The sequence below is a fragment of the Tripterygium wilfordii genome, chromosome 7, assembly GCF_013401445.1.
Source record: "Tripterygium wilfordii isolate XIE 37 chromosome 7, ASM1340144v1, whole genome shotgun sequence".
Lineage (NCBI taxonomy): Eukaryota > Viridiplantae > Streptophyta > Magnoliopsida > Celastrales > Celastraceae > Tripterygium > Tripterygium wilfordii.
The window spans coordinates 12,838,467-12,854,760 of record NC_052238.1 but is presented as its reverse complement, the minus strand read 5'-3'; the positions used below and the strand labels follow the sequence as shown (position 1 = coordinate 12,854,760).

Sequence of the window (16,294 nt, the reverse complement as noted above, 5' to 3'; positions counted from 1 at the left end):
AAAGTTTGCACATTTTGCTTCACTAATGTGCCCGAAGCAAATAGAATTCAAAAAAGTGAATAACTGCGTTTGCGTCACCTATATTGCCGTGGCAAATAATGTTCACATTTTTTTATTCTTATATTTGTTGCAACTATTCTGCCGAAGCAAAAGGTTTTAAAAAATGTCATATATATATATATATATATATATATATATAATCAATCTATATCACCTGTAAGTATTTTTCAACAAAATTCTCAATCACAAATACCCATCTACACTCAAAATTCATGAAACTAACAATATCCATTAAGTCATACAAACACAAACGCAAAACAACATGAAATCATTATGTTCATATCAAAAAAAGTCATACTAATTAAATCCTCATCAACTAGCTAGCTAGCATCTCTATATATCCAGAAATTGTTTAAACAACATAACAGATATATATAATCCTCATTCAAGATATGACTAATGTTGCAACTTTACTCTCATGATCTTGGAGTACTACCATCTCCTACTGACTCCCTTACACTAGTCGCATCTTGAGCCTGCAATATATGACATATATATATATAAATCAACTATTAATGGATCAAAATGATTAAAGAATCGACAAATATAAAGTATAAGTTCAACTCTATGTGTTAATTTTACCTGTCCAGATGCATCTACATGATGTCCCCTCTCAGATTCCAAATATATAATCCTAGCACGCATCGCCTCCACCTCTTTGTTGAACTCCTCTTTCACCTTCGCTAATGCCTCGTTGACTTGTCTAGCAATCTCGGTAGATATCATATCATTAGTTGAAATGGATGATGACTGCTTATCCCTTTCATATACCGCACTGCGATGAATTCCAGAACCATATGTCCGACAATATTCGTGCCCATCCTCTCCCATTAGTTCGTGGAAGATTTTATCTCGAATAGCTACAATTCGTTCAGATTCAGCATAATCAGACAGCCGTTGTTCGTATTCCTTCTACATTTTAAAAAAATAAATTAAAATTTTTGAAGAACAAACAATTCATGGAAATTAATTAGCTTCTACGACCAATAAGATAAAATGTACTAATTAAACACGATAATATAAACATACAATTAGCTCTTTCACATCTGAATCAGTCTTGTCACGTGTCTCTATGAATACACTAAACTTGTCAGTGGACTTTCCTTCTTTTGCCATCTGAAACACATATATTTCATAGAAAAACATAATAATCTTGCCATATATATATCAAATGTAAACTTAACTTTTATGCAATCTATATTAAAGTCATTACCCTATCTCGTATTTGGGCAAAGTGTGTTCTTCCAGTTGTATGGGTTGGGCCTCTCATTTCCCTATTGGATGCGTTTCGAGCAGCTACATCCTACATCAATTAATTCACAATAAATTCAACCTTAATATATATAATGTAGTAAAAAATAAATATTAACAATGTAGATGATTATTAAATTGGTACATATATACCTTTGCATAATCACTTCTAAAGTACTCCACTAACTCTCTCCATTGATCAGGCACAATGTTCTTTGGAACTTTAGAACTAAGGTCTGGGTCATCCATATGAGGTGTAAACCATTTTCTCTTTAACTTAGACTTTCGATCCTTCCACAGCATATTACATGACCGTAAGCATACTTCCTTATAACCATCCGGAACATCGACCAAGTTATCCTGAAAAAATCATGAATCATATTAGCTTATATGCCACTAAATAAATTTGAAAATAATTTGGGTCAATTTATTTGTAATACCTTAACCTCATCCCAAATATCTTTGTTGACATTATTATCCGGTACGGCAGGCCAATCAGCATACGTAAGGGAAACTTTACGCCCATTTCCTACTATTTGTCCTAGCTGCCCGTTTAATGCTGCAGCGTTCTTGCCCACTGGTTGGAATTTGTCATCAAAGTCAACCTTAATTTGTACTCCAGTACCCCACTCCTTTATGCCCTTTGCAGTACCTCGTGTATGAGTCGAGTTAGACAATGTTGGACCAAACTCATTAGTCGACTGTGATTCATTTACCGATTGAGATGTGAACCCTGAAGAAGACGATGACTGCTGTGGTTGTGGCAGGGTTGGTGGTGTTAGTGACGGTGGCTGCTGTGATTGTGGCAAGGTTGTTGGTGAGGAGGTGTTTGTATTGTTCGATTGAGATGTACGTACACGAAGTAACTCAAACATAGTCTTTGGACGGACAGCCCTTCTCTTCGGCATCGTGGTCTTTGATAATCTAATAACAATGCGTATAGAGTGCTTTAGTAATAAGGTAAAAATAATGAAACATGGAAAGAACCACAGGTTATGAATCATTAAAAGAATCAGTACCAACAAAAAATTGAATATTAGACATGTTCCAGATCATAACTTGACAAATGAAGTATAGACAGCCAAAATATCCACATCAAGACTAATAAAGACAACATGGAATGATATAAATGCATAAGACACACTGAAATATAAATCCAATGTATGGCTCCAAAAATACAAGTATTTTACAAGTATGATGCACATATCAATGTCACTTCTCTGTTCCTGGTACATATATTCTTGGCTAACTATTGCAAAGATGAGCATTAAATTCATTGTAATTATCTCTTGAAATTTGACTGATAAATAGTCCTTGATACAGTTATTAATATTTTGACTGAAGAATGTAAATTTTTTTTGCCTCATATGGCTTCCAAGTGTAATTAATCATTTAATAAATGAGAATGATATCAATCTATTATGTGTGTAAATGATCAGTTTGTTAGTTATGCACCCTCAATTTAGAAACTTGAAGATGGTATTAGACTGGCAATAAAAAGTAATCTGATATGCGGTTTTTCGGCACAGATTTAACCTAATATGTTCAAACAGTCTGATTTTTTTCTGTCTCCAATTCACATATGTAAAAGCATGTTGTTTTCTGGTATGTCAGTGGTAAATGAATATGTTAACTGAAAGTATCAAGAAAACTAAAACTAAGCTATGCATTCTACCACTACGTACCCATACTCAACTTCTCACTTCACTTTAGTTTCTCTCCCAGACCTCATATGGATTATTATGTAACAAACATGAAAAAGTAATATTCTGGTCGATTAAAAGGTCAAAAACAGGGCAATCAAATGCTTTTGGATATTCTTATACAACTTTAAAAGTAACCATGGGATGTAGGAGCCATGTATATCACTAATAATTGTTCTCATTCATTTCAGTATCAACTACATGAATAAATGAATCAACTAATGCTCCTTCTGTTCCTTCTCTTACCCACCCAGCTTCTGCTTGACGAGGTGTGTCATTCGTATCCAATTGTTGGCTCACATATGGATCACATATTGCTTCATTAGAAGACATATCAAAAAGATCTCTTGGAGTCATTTTGACAACTACTTGCCATGCTGGATCTAAAGGATCTGGAACGTACCAAACTTGCACGGCTTGACATGCTAATATGAATGGTTCATTGGTGACTCGATCCTCCCGATACAACAAGTGATTGAAGTTTACCAATGTAAACTTGAAAGGATCTTCCATCTTTCCCACATTGTTATCAACCCAATCACACTTGAATAAAATGTATTTCATATCATTTGTGTATCGGATTTCAATAATGTCGGTCAATTGCCCATAGTAATAAACAGCACCCAAACGGGGATTCTTGTCTTTTCGACTAGCGTAACTCATGGTTGCAGCCTTTAACGCTACACCACTGTTTTGAGTTGCTCGACGTTTGTCTACGTCGTTTACACGAAAACGACACCCATTTATAACATAGGCCTTAAACCTCCTTGCCAAATTTTGTGGACCATCTGCCAATCTATTAATTTCTTCTGAAAATGTGACATCACTTGTCATTCGTAAATTTTGAACCTATTTCCAAAAACAAGTACCGTATCAGAACATAAATCACTTAATCTACCTCAGAGTTCAAGATTAGATACATACATGTTCCATAAACCATGTATGGAATGTTTCAAAGTGAACACGCTGGATCTGGTGGGCATCTGCACCAGGCATTCTATTCTTAACAACCTCAATGTGCTGGCTGCATAGGGTGAAAAGCTTATGTTAGTTTCCTATTAACTTAAAACAGAAAAAGAAACATGAATTTAATCATTAATCTTATTAAGTAAGCTTACTCTTTGAAATCTTCTATTGATTCAGTGTTGAACAAAATATACCGATGAGCTTGCACCAATGTGTTATCATCAAGTATAAAAGTATTTTCCCCCCCAACTGCGTGGCCTATGTTCTCACTGCCTTCATAATTCCTTGCTGGACGGTTGGACTTGGTTTCAACGTCTTGAAGGTATTGTGCACAAAAATTCATGCACTCTTCCATCAAGTAACCCTTAGCCATTGAAGCCTCGGGTCGAGCACGATTGCGCACATATTGCTTCAAAGTAAGAAGATACCTCTCTATCGGATACATCCACCGAAATTGTACAGCCCCAGCAATCAAAGCTTCTTCTGCTAAATGTATAGGCAAATGGACCATTATATCAAAAAAGGCTGGTGGAAATATTTTTTCCAAGTGACAAAGTGTAAGAGTGATCCGCTCCTTGAGATATTCCAAGTCCACTGTAGAATTCATCTTGGAGCACAATTGCCTAAAAAAGTTGCTCAATTCAATTAAGGGTTCAACTACATTCTTGGGCAAGGTTTTTCGTATAGCCAGAGGAATGAGTTGTTGCATTAGGATATGACTATCATGACTTTTGAGACCCCAAATGCTTTTATCCTGCAAACGCACGCGGCGTGATATATTAGAAGCATAACCATCTGGGACTCTCACTTCTTTTAGCACTTTAAGGAGCACGTCTTTGTCATCTTTTGTCAGTGCAAATTGTGTCGGAGGCAAATACAATTTATTAGAGCTTGACGGCAAAGGGTGTAGGGGTTTCCTAATATTCATCTCTTGTAGGTCACGCCTGGCATTCAAATTATCTTTTGATTTACCTGCAGTTCCCAATAGTGTCCACAATACATTGTCACATACATTCTTCTCTATGTGCATCACATCGAGATTATGCCTTATAAGATTATGCTTCCAATAAGGCAATTCAAACAATATGCTCTTCTTCTTCCAGTTATGCTGTCGGGTCACACCTCTTTCTTTATGAGCTTGTCTTCTATTTCTTTCCTCAAGGTCAGCCCTCTTGTATTCTGTAAGTATGCCTTCTTTCTCTAATTGTTGCAATAGTTGATCTCCCGACAACCTTTCAGGCTTACATCCCCATTCACGTTTACCATCAAATGATAATTTATCCTTTCGGAATTTATGACTATTAGGAAGGAAACGACGATGACCCATATAGGAAAACTTTTTCCCATGCTTCAACCAACACCTTTGAGTGTTACTATTGCAACAAGGACAAGCATATTCTCCTTTCGTACTCCATCCTGACAAATTTGCATATGCAGGAAAATCATTTATTGTCCATAGCAATGTTGCTCGCATTTGAAACATTTGATTACATGATGCATCAAATGTTTGTATGCCTTCATCCCATAACATCTTCAACTCGTCAACTAATGGCTGCATATAGACATCAATTTTGTCACCGGGTCCCTTTGGACTGTCTATAAGCACAGACAAAATCAAATAAGGCTGCTTCATGCATATCCATGGTGGAAAGTTGTACGGGATTAATACTACGGGCCATGTGCTGTGAACTATGTTCATCGTCCTGAATGGATTGAACCCATCAGATGCCAATCCAAGCCGAACATTACGTACCTCATCAGCAAAAGTTATGTTGCGCTGATCGAAATCTTTCCATGCAAGTGAGTCAGTTGGATGCCTTAAAATGCCATCATTCAATCTTTCTTCAGCATGCCATCTCATAAACTTAGCAGTTTTAGAAGACATAAATAGCCTCTGTAATCTCGGCCTTAGAGGAAAATACCTCATCTATTTCATCGCTATTCGCTTCCCATCTCCATCAACCTCATTTGAAGTACAAGCATTCTGTTTCCATCTTGAACTATTACATATTACACATTTGTCAATCTTGGCATCTTCACCTCTAAACAACATACAACTATTAGGGCATGCATCCCATGTCTCATACGTGAAGCCTAAATCTTCAGTTAGCTTCCGCGCTTCATAGTATGACTTTGCAAGTTTAACACCCTCAGGGAAAGCCTCATTTAATAACTCAAGCAAAATGGTAAAAGACTTGTCTGTCCACCCACTTAGAACCTTCGTATGCATTAGCCGGACAATGAATGACAATACTGTAAAGCTATTACAACCCGGATACAATTCAGTTTGCGCATTTTCTAGAAGCCTAAAGTATTCTGCAGTTTTATCATTTGGCCCTGCTTGGGGTTCGTTGGCAGGTAGTGCATCATTGACATCGTCATCACCGACAACTGGAATTCCCATTGCCTCATGAATCATTCCAATCATATCGTCCCCATTGTCCATGTCAAGAAAATTTTCATTTTCTTGGTTACCATGAAATGAGACATAAGATTCTCCATGGTTGACCCAGTTCTTGTACTTTTTCAAGAAACCGAATGAAATAAGATGATCACACACAACTAGTTTGGACAAATAAAAGCGATTCTCGCATCTCCTACATGGACAATTGATGCTAACTTCTTCTGCCAAATTGGTGTATGCATATGTAAGGAATTGATCAATCCCATTAACATATTCCGCACACATCCTATTTGGCAAATCAATCCATGTTTTGTCCATCGGGCTAAGTTCTTCAACTGTTTTACACATTAAAAATAAGAAAAAGTAAAAATATTGGTATCTTAACCTCAACAAAAAATTAAATATATACTAACTATATCACTATTCAAAAAAACAGAGAAAGAAAACTATAACCCATATTATCATAGACAAATTAAGCATTTAAACTTTATCTGCACATACATGGGACAAACACAAACCACAACATATATAGATGACATGTCACCCACATGCCTGGGATAAACACAAATCACAACAAACACTTCTATATCCAACCGGGGAATTAATAATGAGGAAACTCATCCTCTCCTCCCGACACAGTAAATGATAATTTACACAAGCCCACAATTATAGGAATATTTGAAATAAAAAGATAATGTTTATAGGGACATACCGACAGCACAAGCAACGTTCGTAAGACTAGCGGCAACCTTCTTTGCAAAGAATCCTACAAGTTAGAGCAAAATGGTAATACACAATTTCAACCAAAAAAGTATTACGCTAATCACATTCATTGTGAATAGAGCATTTTATGCCAAGTTTTCAGAGTATTTGAAGACCATTTGTTGTTGGAGAGAATGGGCATATTATATAACTGCAATTCAAGTGAACATTAAAAGAAATTTCAAGCCAAAGCTGCTCTCGGGGACAGTGGAGTGAGCCAAAGAGAAATGTGGACTCTTTTTGACATCCTAGAATAAGTCATATAGAATTATAGATCATCCACTTTTCAGGGAAACTTTCTGTGATCTTCTCAGTTTCATTAATTTTAAAGACCCAATCATATGTTTACACACAACTATTTCGTGCATATTCAGGTTTCTGTGTAACTTATGATGTTCTATATGTGAAAAAATAGAGAGAATGGTTGTTTTACTGGTGAAATGGACAAGTAGTTTGAAGGGTTAGATGGTCGATTCAGAGTTTCTATAACAGATGCAACCATGATGAATATCGTGCATTTTGCTACTTCAGAGCCCTTACCATCAAACAAAAAATATGCACAAGAAAATAAGCAAATGCGAAAATTAACTTAAGTCATCACTCACTAACAATTAACATATTTGCAGCATTAGGGCACCAGCAAGCACAAAGTTAGCTGTCCTAGGGAGGAAAGAGCTGGCTCTAACTGACAATGCTATTGAATCCACACTAGTATCCTTGCTATGTCTTTAGGCCGAGGCAACCGTGGCCACCAACAGAACAAAAGAAGTAGGCCACATCTGGATCCAGCAAAAATCCCAGCCGCCCGTCGCAATTTCTACAAGAAAAATTAGAAAATTCAACACACTTTTATTTTGAAAACTCAAACACAATTCTTCCCCTCACAACAGTCTCTTTGGCAGATAAAACTCACCTTTAAAATGAAATCGATATACAAAGAAGAAATTAGGCGTTTGTGAGTAGATTGAACTTGTCGAAATCACGAGTATATTATACCTGTCGAAATCGCGAGTAGATTGAACTTGCCAAACAGGGCTTTTCTTTCACTCACTCCAGATCAACTACTATAGCGGAAGAGAGACTGAAAGTGACTCACCGGATTGACTAACATATTTCTCCCATGACTGTGTGCGCGCTTAGGGAGAAAGAGAGGGGCGATTAGGGTGAATAGGGAGCAAAATTTCTTTCGCGGGATATTTTTGCCGCACAAATTTTTTTTTTTTTTTTTGCCACATGGGAGTTATTTGCCGTGGCAAAAATAGACGTATTAGCTTCATCTTTTCGTGCCGTGGCAAATATAGTGAAGCATATAATAACTATTACCACGGGATCAATTACTGAAGCAAATGATTGATTATTTGCTTCGGAATCTGAACCAGTGGCAAAGATGATGAAGCAACTGATCATTATTCTTGTAGTGTACAGACCGGATATATACCGGTGGACCGTCTGAGATGGGGTGCATCACAGGGAATGCCCTCTAGTGTAGGCTATGCTATCGGGATACCCGATCCTCATCCAGTTTTGGTGAAGACCTGGACTGGGAGACACCCTACGGGGATTAGGGTGGGTCCAGGGGTGTGATGGATTACTGGAGATTGGTGTGGTGGTTACAATGTTGGATAGCCTTATCGGCTACCATTTCACTTGATTGGATTGGTGTATGGATTTCTGGAGACCAGGGTGGTGGTTCCAGTGTTGTTTAGCCTTATCGGCTATTGTGCTATTTGGTTGGCTTACAGATGGATGTATATTTACTGTATTGCATAGTATGCATTGCATTTCTGGATTTATTATTATTATTATTTATGGATATTGACGTTTCCTCTCTACGCCCTACTGAGCTTTGTGGCTCACCCCTCTTCTTTATCCCCTTTCAGGTGAGTTGGATGTAGGTGATGGAGGTCAGCAGCGGGATGCGTGAGCTGGTGTGTAGCCTTGGGCTGACTCTTTGGTGGGCGTGGGAACCTTTTGTATCATATTTGTATATTCTATACGGTTTGGTATCGGGTAGATATATTTTATTATTCCGCTGTTGTATATGTATACAGGTGGATGTTTTGTGGGTATTATGGTAGTTATTATTATTATTATTATTATGTCTGTTGGGTTAGTTGTAGATTGAGGATCTGGTTCGGGGGATGGGGTGTCCCCTGCCGGTCACGTCCCTGTGGTATAGGTACACCTCGGTGTATCTTAGGAGAGAGGGGCGTGACAGTGACAAATATTATTTTTTTTTATTTATTATTTGTTGATGTTGGATACACCAATTATGAATACTTTTTTTGAGCCCTTTTTAGAGGTCTTCAACATCATTTGAAAGAATGGGGCATGGACGTGTACCTAGAACTGCTCAAGAGTATTTTAAACTAGGTGGATATCCGCACTAGGCACGTCGTATACGAATAAGTTGATAATAATATTTGGATAATTCTCATGAAAAAAACTAAATTTCTAAATTAAGTAAAGGAAACATATAAAAGTTGGTCATTGAAAGAATCTAAATTAAGTTAATATTGGGAGTTGTTCGATGCCTAATGAGGTGTTTTGGGGCGCTTTTGTTGGTATTCAAAAAGCTTGGGATTTAGGATTGCGTAAGATAGTGTTGGAGGTGGACTCTCAAGTGGTGGTGAATATGTTGAACAAGGAAGTTGAGTTCACTAATGCTCACACTCATTTAGTTCAACGCATAAAACGTCTCTTTGTCAAAATTGGGAAGTCCACATTAGTTATGTGTATCGCGAGGCGAACTTTTGCGCGGATAGCTTAGCCAATCTTGGTTTTGACATGCCTCAGGGAGTGTATTTTTTCTCTAATCCTCCTGTTATTACTATTCCTTTCCTTTGGGAGGATTTTGTAGGGGTTCCCCGCCCCCAGATTATGCCATGTTTAATAATATTTTCTCTTTAAAAAAAAAGAATCTGAATAAAATTAAGTAAAGGAAACACTATACCGTTCATATCCATGTTTTCTATAGAATTACAATAACAGTTCTATTTAGATGGGAGAAATTATATTTTCATTTTGTCATCCGTCCTTAGTGTAATATCCCATAAGTCTCCATACTTCTCATTGAACTCCCACTCCCATACTGAGATGGCGTTCAAATGAAAGTTGTGTGGTTTTCCAGATTCATCCATCTCAATTATGCAGAATATTATCGTAAATAACCCTGCAGTACTCTTCCCACAACATAGGAGATGACAAAAACGTCCTAAACAGATGAGGCCTTTTTACTACATGGAGTCATGGACAGTGGAATTCAAAAATCAAAACTAACGTATCAAGGTTTAATCAAGATTCAAAATTACGAGAGCTTGAAGTACATCCCAACAACAATCACTGGAAGGAAAAGTCATGACATGATTCCCGCACAACGAATTGAATCAATCAAGCCAATTTTTTTTTCTATCAAGTTTTAAATTCCCATTGGAATCCCATCTCTTACTACCATCCATACTGGCCAATCAAATAAAAGTTCAAGGTCTATTCTTGGAGTTCCACATCAACATGGATGAAAATGTAGCCAAAATCCAAATTCATAGTCTAGTAGACTAATGTAGCTTTAGATTAACAAATAATTAGGTATGAATTCTATACTAGATTTTAACAATCTCTGTGATTGTACGTACCATCACTAATCAACACCAAAAATGATTAGCAATACAAATTAATCCAGTCCCGAAAAGAAATTACTAAATGTAAAAGCACAATTGTTTAATGACAAAAGGTATATAAACCAATGACTATAAAAACACGACAAAGAGCTCACAAAGGAATCTAGGAAAATAAAAGAATTCAAATGGTAGTCACAAACCTTATCCCCTGGGATTGAATTGAAACCACCACAACAATTTCTGAAGGCATGCATTCATACCTGCCAGATACCGTTGTTATAAGTTGAGATGTGTTACAGAATATATTTAGCTTTCTCAAGCCTAAGATAAGCCAAATCAGGATCCATGAAGCAAAATTTAAACCAATAACAAATTCAACCACTTAAACTCACAAATTAATAGCACGACACAACTTGCACACAATGCAGAGTCCAAAAGATGAAGCACATTGTATTAAAAGAGATAAGAGATAGACATTGGAAATTAAAGACCAAAGTAACATGCAATTTTAACTGAAAAGTTATTTTTATTGAAGAGTAATTTGTAGGTAGCAAAGATATTATGGAAATAACAGCTTTCTCACCGAAATACCGAAGAACAATTAGGTGCTCCTGTTCGAAAAAGAGAAAGGGGAACCAAAGATTTTTCAAGACATAATATCAGTAACGAATTGTTACTGATGAACTTATTTCTAAAAATTAAAATTGTTTAGTTGATAAAGTATAAACTATATTGCTTGAAAGAAATGATAAAACTGTTGGGAAAAACAATTAGGATCTCCTGTTATACATCACCCGAGTCAAGTAGTTGTGCACCTCTTTTGGCCCCAAAGAAATCCCATCATCCCACATATTGTCATACAGGCTGCAAAAAAAATAAAAAAAACAAAAAAACAAAAAATAGAAACTTTAGATCTAACCATAGAAGCTTTAAGTGTCAATAAGCAATAAGACCATTGCCGCTCTCGTAAAAAAAAGGAACATCCCTCTACCCTTCTCAATTTTCCTTTTTCACACCCCAACGAAAGGAAAGAATAGCACAAAATAGATAATTCTAGTAAGCATGTTACTGAATTTTCTGTACACATAAAGGTCCGACACTTACATGAGCACATCAAGGTAAACGAAAATTCTTCCCTAACATCAAATCACACCGAAGCAAGAGAGAGAGACAGCCACATAGTATAAGCGAGAATGTCGAAATACCAAATCTCCAGCTGAAAACCTTAAGAACAAATAGGGACCTGAGTTAAAGAACATCTTATCAGTAGGGAACCCAGTAAATTTGAAAAATAAGGGCTGAAATTAACACTGTAAGTATCTATTAATTTAGCCATATCAAAGAAGTATCAAACGACATAATATGTAACTGCCAAGCAAAAGACCTAGATATGAAGATTTAGGACTCAAACCGCTTGAACCCCAATAACCCGCATGGAAGCATATAACTGTATTAATCCCAACAGAGGCGAAAGTTCCAGCACTCGCCTGGTCTCTTTGTCACCCTCAAAACTTGGTATCACAACCCAGGGAAAAAAATAAACGAAAAAAGCTCATAAATATTCAAAAAATGATACCAGAGGCAGAGTAAACCACACGAATTGCGGATGATTCTGCTGGAGAAGTGATTATCGAGAGAGTTTTGAAGGCGCTGAATCAGGTTGCCTAGTAGATAGAAACCCAAGTTCAGGAAAATAGGTAAAATAAGGACTGCGAAAGCCATACCAGTTGATGACGATGGAATAGCCGCGAGAGTAGATGAACCTAGAATTTGGCGCCGCTCAAACCATTTGAGAGACTATAGAAAACAAGCGGGCATCACCATTGAGAAAGCTGATTTCACCATAATATGTAGTCATTAGAGAATGATAGCCAATATGTGCGCCTTTTGAAAATAAATGTATCTACGGAAAAGAGTACGAAATACATGAACATAAACTCTGGCTTTTCATGTTCCCAAAAGGGAATGGCTAAACACACATAAATTTTTTGTTAAATGTAAACAAATATTTATTGATTTGACAATTGCTTTTATTATTCAAGGGATGGAAGAGAGAAGAATGATGCAAAAAATGTGTCAGAGAGGGAGAGGGCAATACAGTGTTTTATTGGAAAATGTGAAGTTTTGACATAATTACCCTTAGGATTGCTAGTTACAGCTCTAAAACGGCTACTTTTATCAGTTTCTCCAAAAATTCACTAGCTTTTACTGTTTTTCTTGTTAATGCAAAAATAAATAATCTTCCTAATTAAACTCCATTCACAAGTTAAACATTCTCCATATTCAATATAATCCCACTACTGCTTGAGGCATTTGATATATACCAAGCTCATACTCACCGTAAAAGATGAAATGTCGGCATAACTCAACTTGCCTATTTCCAAAAACTCACAGTAGCAAAAATAGAAATGAATAGAAATCAATTTACCTGTCTGACAGAGCATTTATAGAAGTTTTGACCTAGATTCCTTTTAAGAATACACCGTGAAAACCATGCACATGCAGAGTCCGAATGGACAATTCTTGTAACGATTCCCATCCTCCTGCACCAACACCATTGTCGTATGATCTTCGGACGAATTTCACTGCTTGGAGGCTTCATGGTTCATGCTGACATCTTAAGCTGGCAAGTGTACGAAATCATCAGAATACATTACAGAAATACTTGGGTAAAATCACAAAACTTGGAACTTACCAAACCACCCAAATGGAATCTCAACTTTGCCTCTCTCCCTCTCTATCCCAACCCCACTCCTATCTTGTCACTACTAAAGAATCATCAACAGCTTCAATTGCAGTTCAAAAGCATTGCAAAACCTCGCATTTTTAGAATAATTTATGGCTTAAACAATCGAAGCTGTGGATCACACACGAAAAAAAGATGACATATATCCAAATCCAGTCTCCAGGTATTCCAAGAGAAGAAACCGATCCATAAGACCTCCAAGTAATATCACCAAAGGAGAAAAAATAGCAAAGGAAGTTGAAAATTTCATATACCTGATTTCATAACACCTCTAATGGCTTAATCTCAGACCTGAAATTTCATTTCCAGAAATAAAAAAAAAAAGAGAAAAAGAAAATGTATAAACCGATACGTAGACAGAGTACTGGCTGCTAAAAACTATCAGGAAAAAACTCAGATAGTAGGAGTTGTTGAACAAATTTTATGAATGGTCCAAACAGAGTACTTGCTCAACCCCTTGTAGGGTTCATTCAAGAAAATCAACAAAGAAATAAGCACCAAAGCCAAGAAAAAGCACCGCCCAGACATTTGACAAAACCAGCACAGGAGAACAACTATAGAATTCAGAGCACCCACAAGAAGTTAAACAAAATATAAACAAAGGAACTAAGAGGGATAAAAGATTATGATGCCAAACATGTCCTCCCTAATAGAAGCTTGCAACCAGGCAAATATTAGAGCAAGAAACTCACTTTCATGTAACCATTTGCGGATCTAAAAAGGCAGTCAGAATCATCTGCTTACCCAAAATAAAAAAGGAACAAAGAGACACACCAAACTACCGCAAGAAACACCCCAATCGCACGAACCCATCGAAAAAAAACCATTCCAACAACTCATAGGAAGCCAATCTGTAAACAAAACGAAATCGTAATTGGCTACTAAAAACTATCAGAAAATATACAAAAAAACACCACACAGACTTCGGCAAAACCAAAACAAGAGAACAACCACAAAATTCCAAAGCACTCACAAGAAATTAAACCAGACACAAACAAAGGAACAAAGAGAGATAAAAAGAGAAAAAGCAGAAACATTTAAGCAATCGAAATGGAGGAAGGAGAAAAGAACAATCAATCTTACGGAATGCGAGATCAGAGTTGCTCCAGCCGCAGAATACTGATGAAACAACTGGCCACCACACCCCTGGCATCACAGGGTGACAACCCAAAAAAAATACCCAAGCCACTCCACTTGGTTCGCAGGTGAAGGAGGAACACAAAGAAAACCGGGCCTACACAAAGAAACACCTGGTTATGGGTTCGGATAAACATCTTATTAAAGAACTCAAAATCATGCACAGATGGTAAAAAAAAACCAGAACATCTCACATAAAATCATGTTAAAAAGGAAAAAAAATGGATTTATACTCGGACAATGTTTGGGGCGAAATTGTGTATTGCGAAAAGACGAAAATCATTTGTTGCAATAATCATCAATGCCACACTTTTGAAAGCTTAACCAAGTTTAGTGAGTATACATAGATGAAATCAAACCACGTCATCAATAAGATTTCTGATGATTTTCAAACCTCTTACCCTGCCAATATTTAGCTGGTTCTTGAATTTTGGATGAAATGTCAAGATACTGATTTACTTTGGACAGGCCGTCAAAAACCATAACCCAATCACTTGAGATAAGTAATTATCAAAATCAATGCATTTACTTGTGATACAAAACCTGAGAATTGACAACACTGTCACGAAGAAGTGAAATTGAGAATAACCAGATAGAAAAACCAACTAATCCCAGAGTCTTACAAAATAAATGACAACCACCACGGCACAATTACTCAACCCAAGCAATCATAAGAAACGAAAAGAATAAATCTAACACAAGAACTACATATTTACCTTGATTGCTAACTGAGAAAACCCATAACAGTGGATGCTTTGAATCGGTGATGGTAGGAAACTACATTGACAAATACATCATCGCCTAACCAAATTCATTGATTAAGGATGGAGAAGTATAACCTAAATGATAGCTCTGAATAGAGGAGAGTAGCACCCTTTAATTCCTTCCTTAATAATCCATCCCACCATAGCACTGGATCCAACCATCATCCCATCCTTTGAAAACCCAATTCCTATATATCCAGTTGTGTAAACAGCAGATAATATTATGGCCAATACAATTTCTCCTTTCTATGAATACTGCACTGCAAAGACTTGTATATATCAATACATGGATTCAACTTCAAGATGTGAGAAGGGTGTGTATTTTTCACGATTAAAAAAATATGTATTGGAATTACAATCATAGTTTCATTTTTATATTATCTAACACCAAGCTACAGTCATATAATAATTAAAACTTGTGATTCAGAGAAGAAGATATATTGAAGTTACCCTCAAAAGAAAGGTATCCCAAACAGGTCTTGATTTGTGTTCGAATCATGAATTAGATATGTAACTGTATGTAAAAGCCCTTGATTGTTGAGTAGATCCCAATTAAGGGGAGACGACAGCTCCCAACTAACTCAATCTCAGCCAGCTCGGTGAGTCTATCTCAGGTCTCCTGTCTCCTGGATCATCTGGTCAAGTAGTTAAGTCAGCCTCAATCTAAAGCTTCCAGTGGTGTTGAAATGATCACAAAAATGAAAACATAAAGACCAACCTCCAATTACTCAAAAATCAAAGTCATAAACAGCATATTAACAATCATTATAGGGTAAAGTAGCAGTAAAAATCCTTATAGCTTTCAGCAGATCCATAGGTCTTCTCAACCACAACCTCTCTTTTCTTCTAATCAATCTTATAGATCACGTAACGATATGCTTCTT

At 36.7% G+C, this 16,294-nt stretch overlaps 1 protein-coding gene across 23 annotated transcripts; it reads right to left on the bottom strand.

Annotated features, from left to right (window-relative positions):
• Positions 1-238: 238 nt before the first annotated feature.
• On the bottom strand, positions 239-15,013 carry LOC120002208. 23 transcript variants are annotated; one of them, XM_038850867.1, is made up of 18 exons: positions 14,990-15,013; positions 13,459-14,743; positions 12,527-13,386; positions 12,340-12,427; positions 11,868-12,006; positions 11,558-11,627; positions 10,964-11,023; positions 7,837-7,963; positions 7,097-7,150; positions 4,133-6,719; positions 3,939-4,038; positions 3,265-3,863; positions 1,752-2,235; positions 1,465-1,671; positions 1,274-1,363; positions 1,090-1,176; positions 643-972; positions 239-536 (listed from the first exon to the last, which is right to left on the bottom strand). In XM_038850867.1, the coding sequence occupies exons 10-18, from the start codon at positions 5,905-5,907 to the stop codon at positions 477-479; spliced, it is 3,732 nt and encodes a 1,243-aa protein (XP_038706795.1). In that variant the 5' UTR covers positions 5,908-6,719; positions 7,097-7,150; positions 7,837-7,963; positions 10,964-11,023; positions 11,558-11,627; positions 11,868-12,006; positions 12,340-12,427; positions 12,527-13,386; positions 13,459-14,743; positions 14,990-15,013; the 3' UTR covers positions 239-476. The 23 variants fall into 23 exon arrangements, with proteins under 23 accessions (XP_038706795.1, XP_038706796.1, XP_038706799.1 ...); XM_038850868.1 differs by having other exon boundaries at positions 11,868-11,987; XM_038850871.1 differs by lacking the exon at positions 12,340-12,427 and having other exon boundaries at positions 11,868-11,987; positions 12,488-12,595; positions 13,224-13,386.
• Between the last annotated feature and the right edge of the window lie 1,281 nt (positions 15,014-16,294).

What these genes read in the sequence shown, in the direction of transcription:
- LOC120002208 (XM_038850859.1), bottom strand. Translation starts at nt 5,907, where the DNA reads ATGAGGTATTTTCCTCTAAGGCCGAGATTACAGAGGCTATTTATGTCT. An exon ending in TTGCCCAAATACGAGATAGG is followed by an intron (nt 1,177 to 1,273) that starts GTAATGACTTTA and finishes TATGTGTTTCAG; the next exon opens with ATGGCAAAAGAAGGAAAGTC. An exon ending in CAGATGTGAAAGAGCTAATT is followed by an intron (nt 973 to 1,089) that starts GTATGTTTATAT and finishes TTTAAAATGTAG; the next exon opens with AAGGAATACGAACAACGGCT.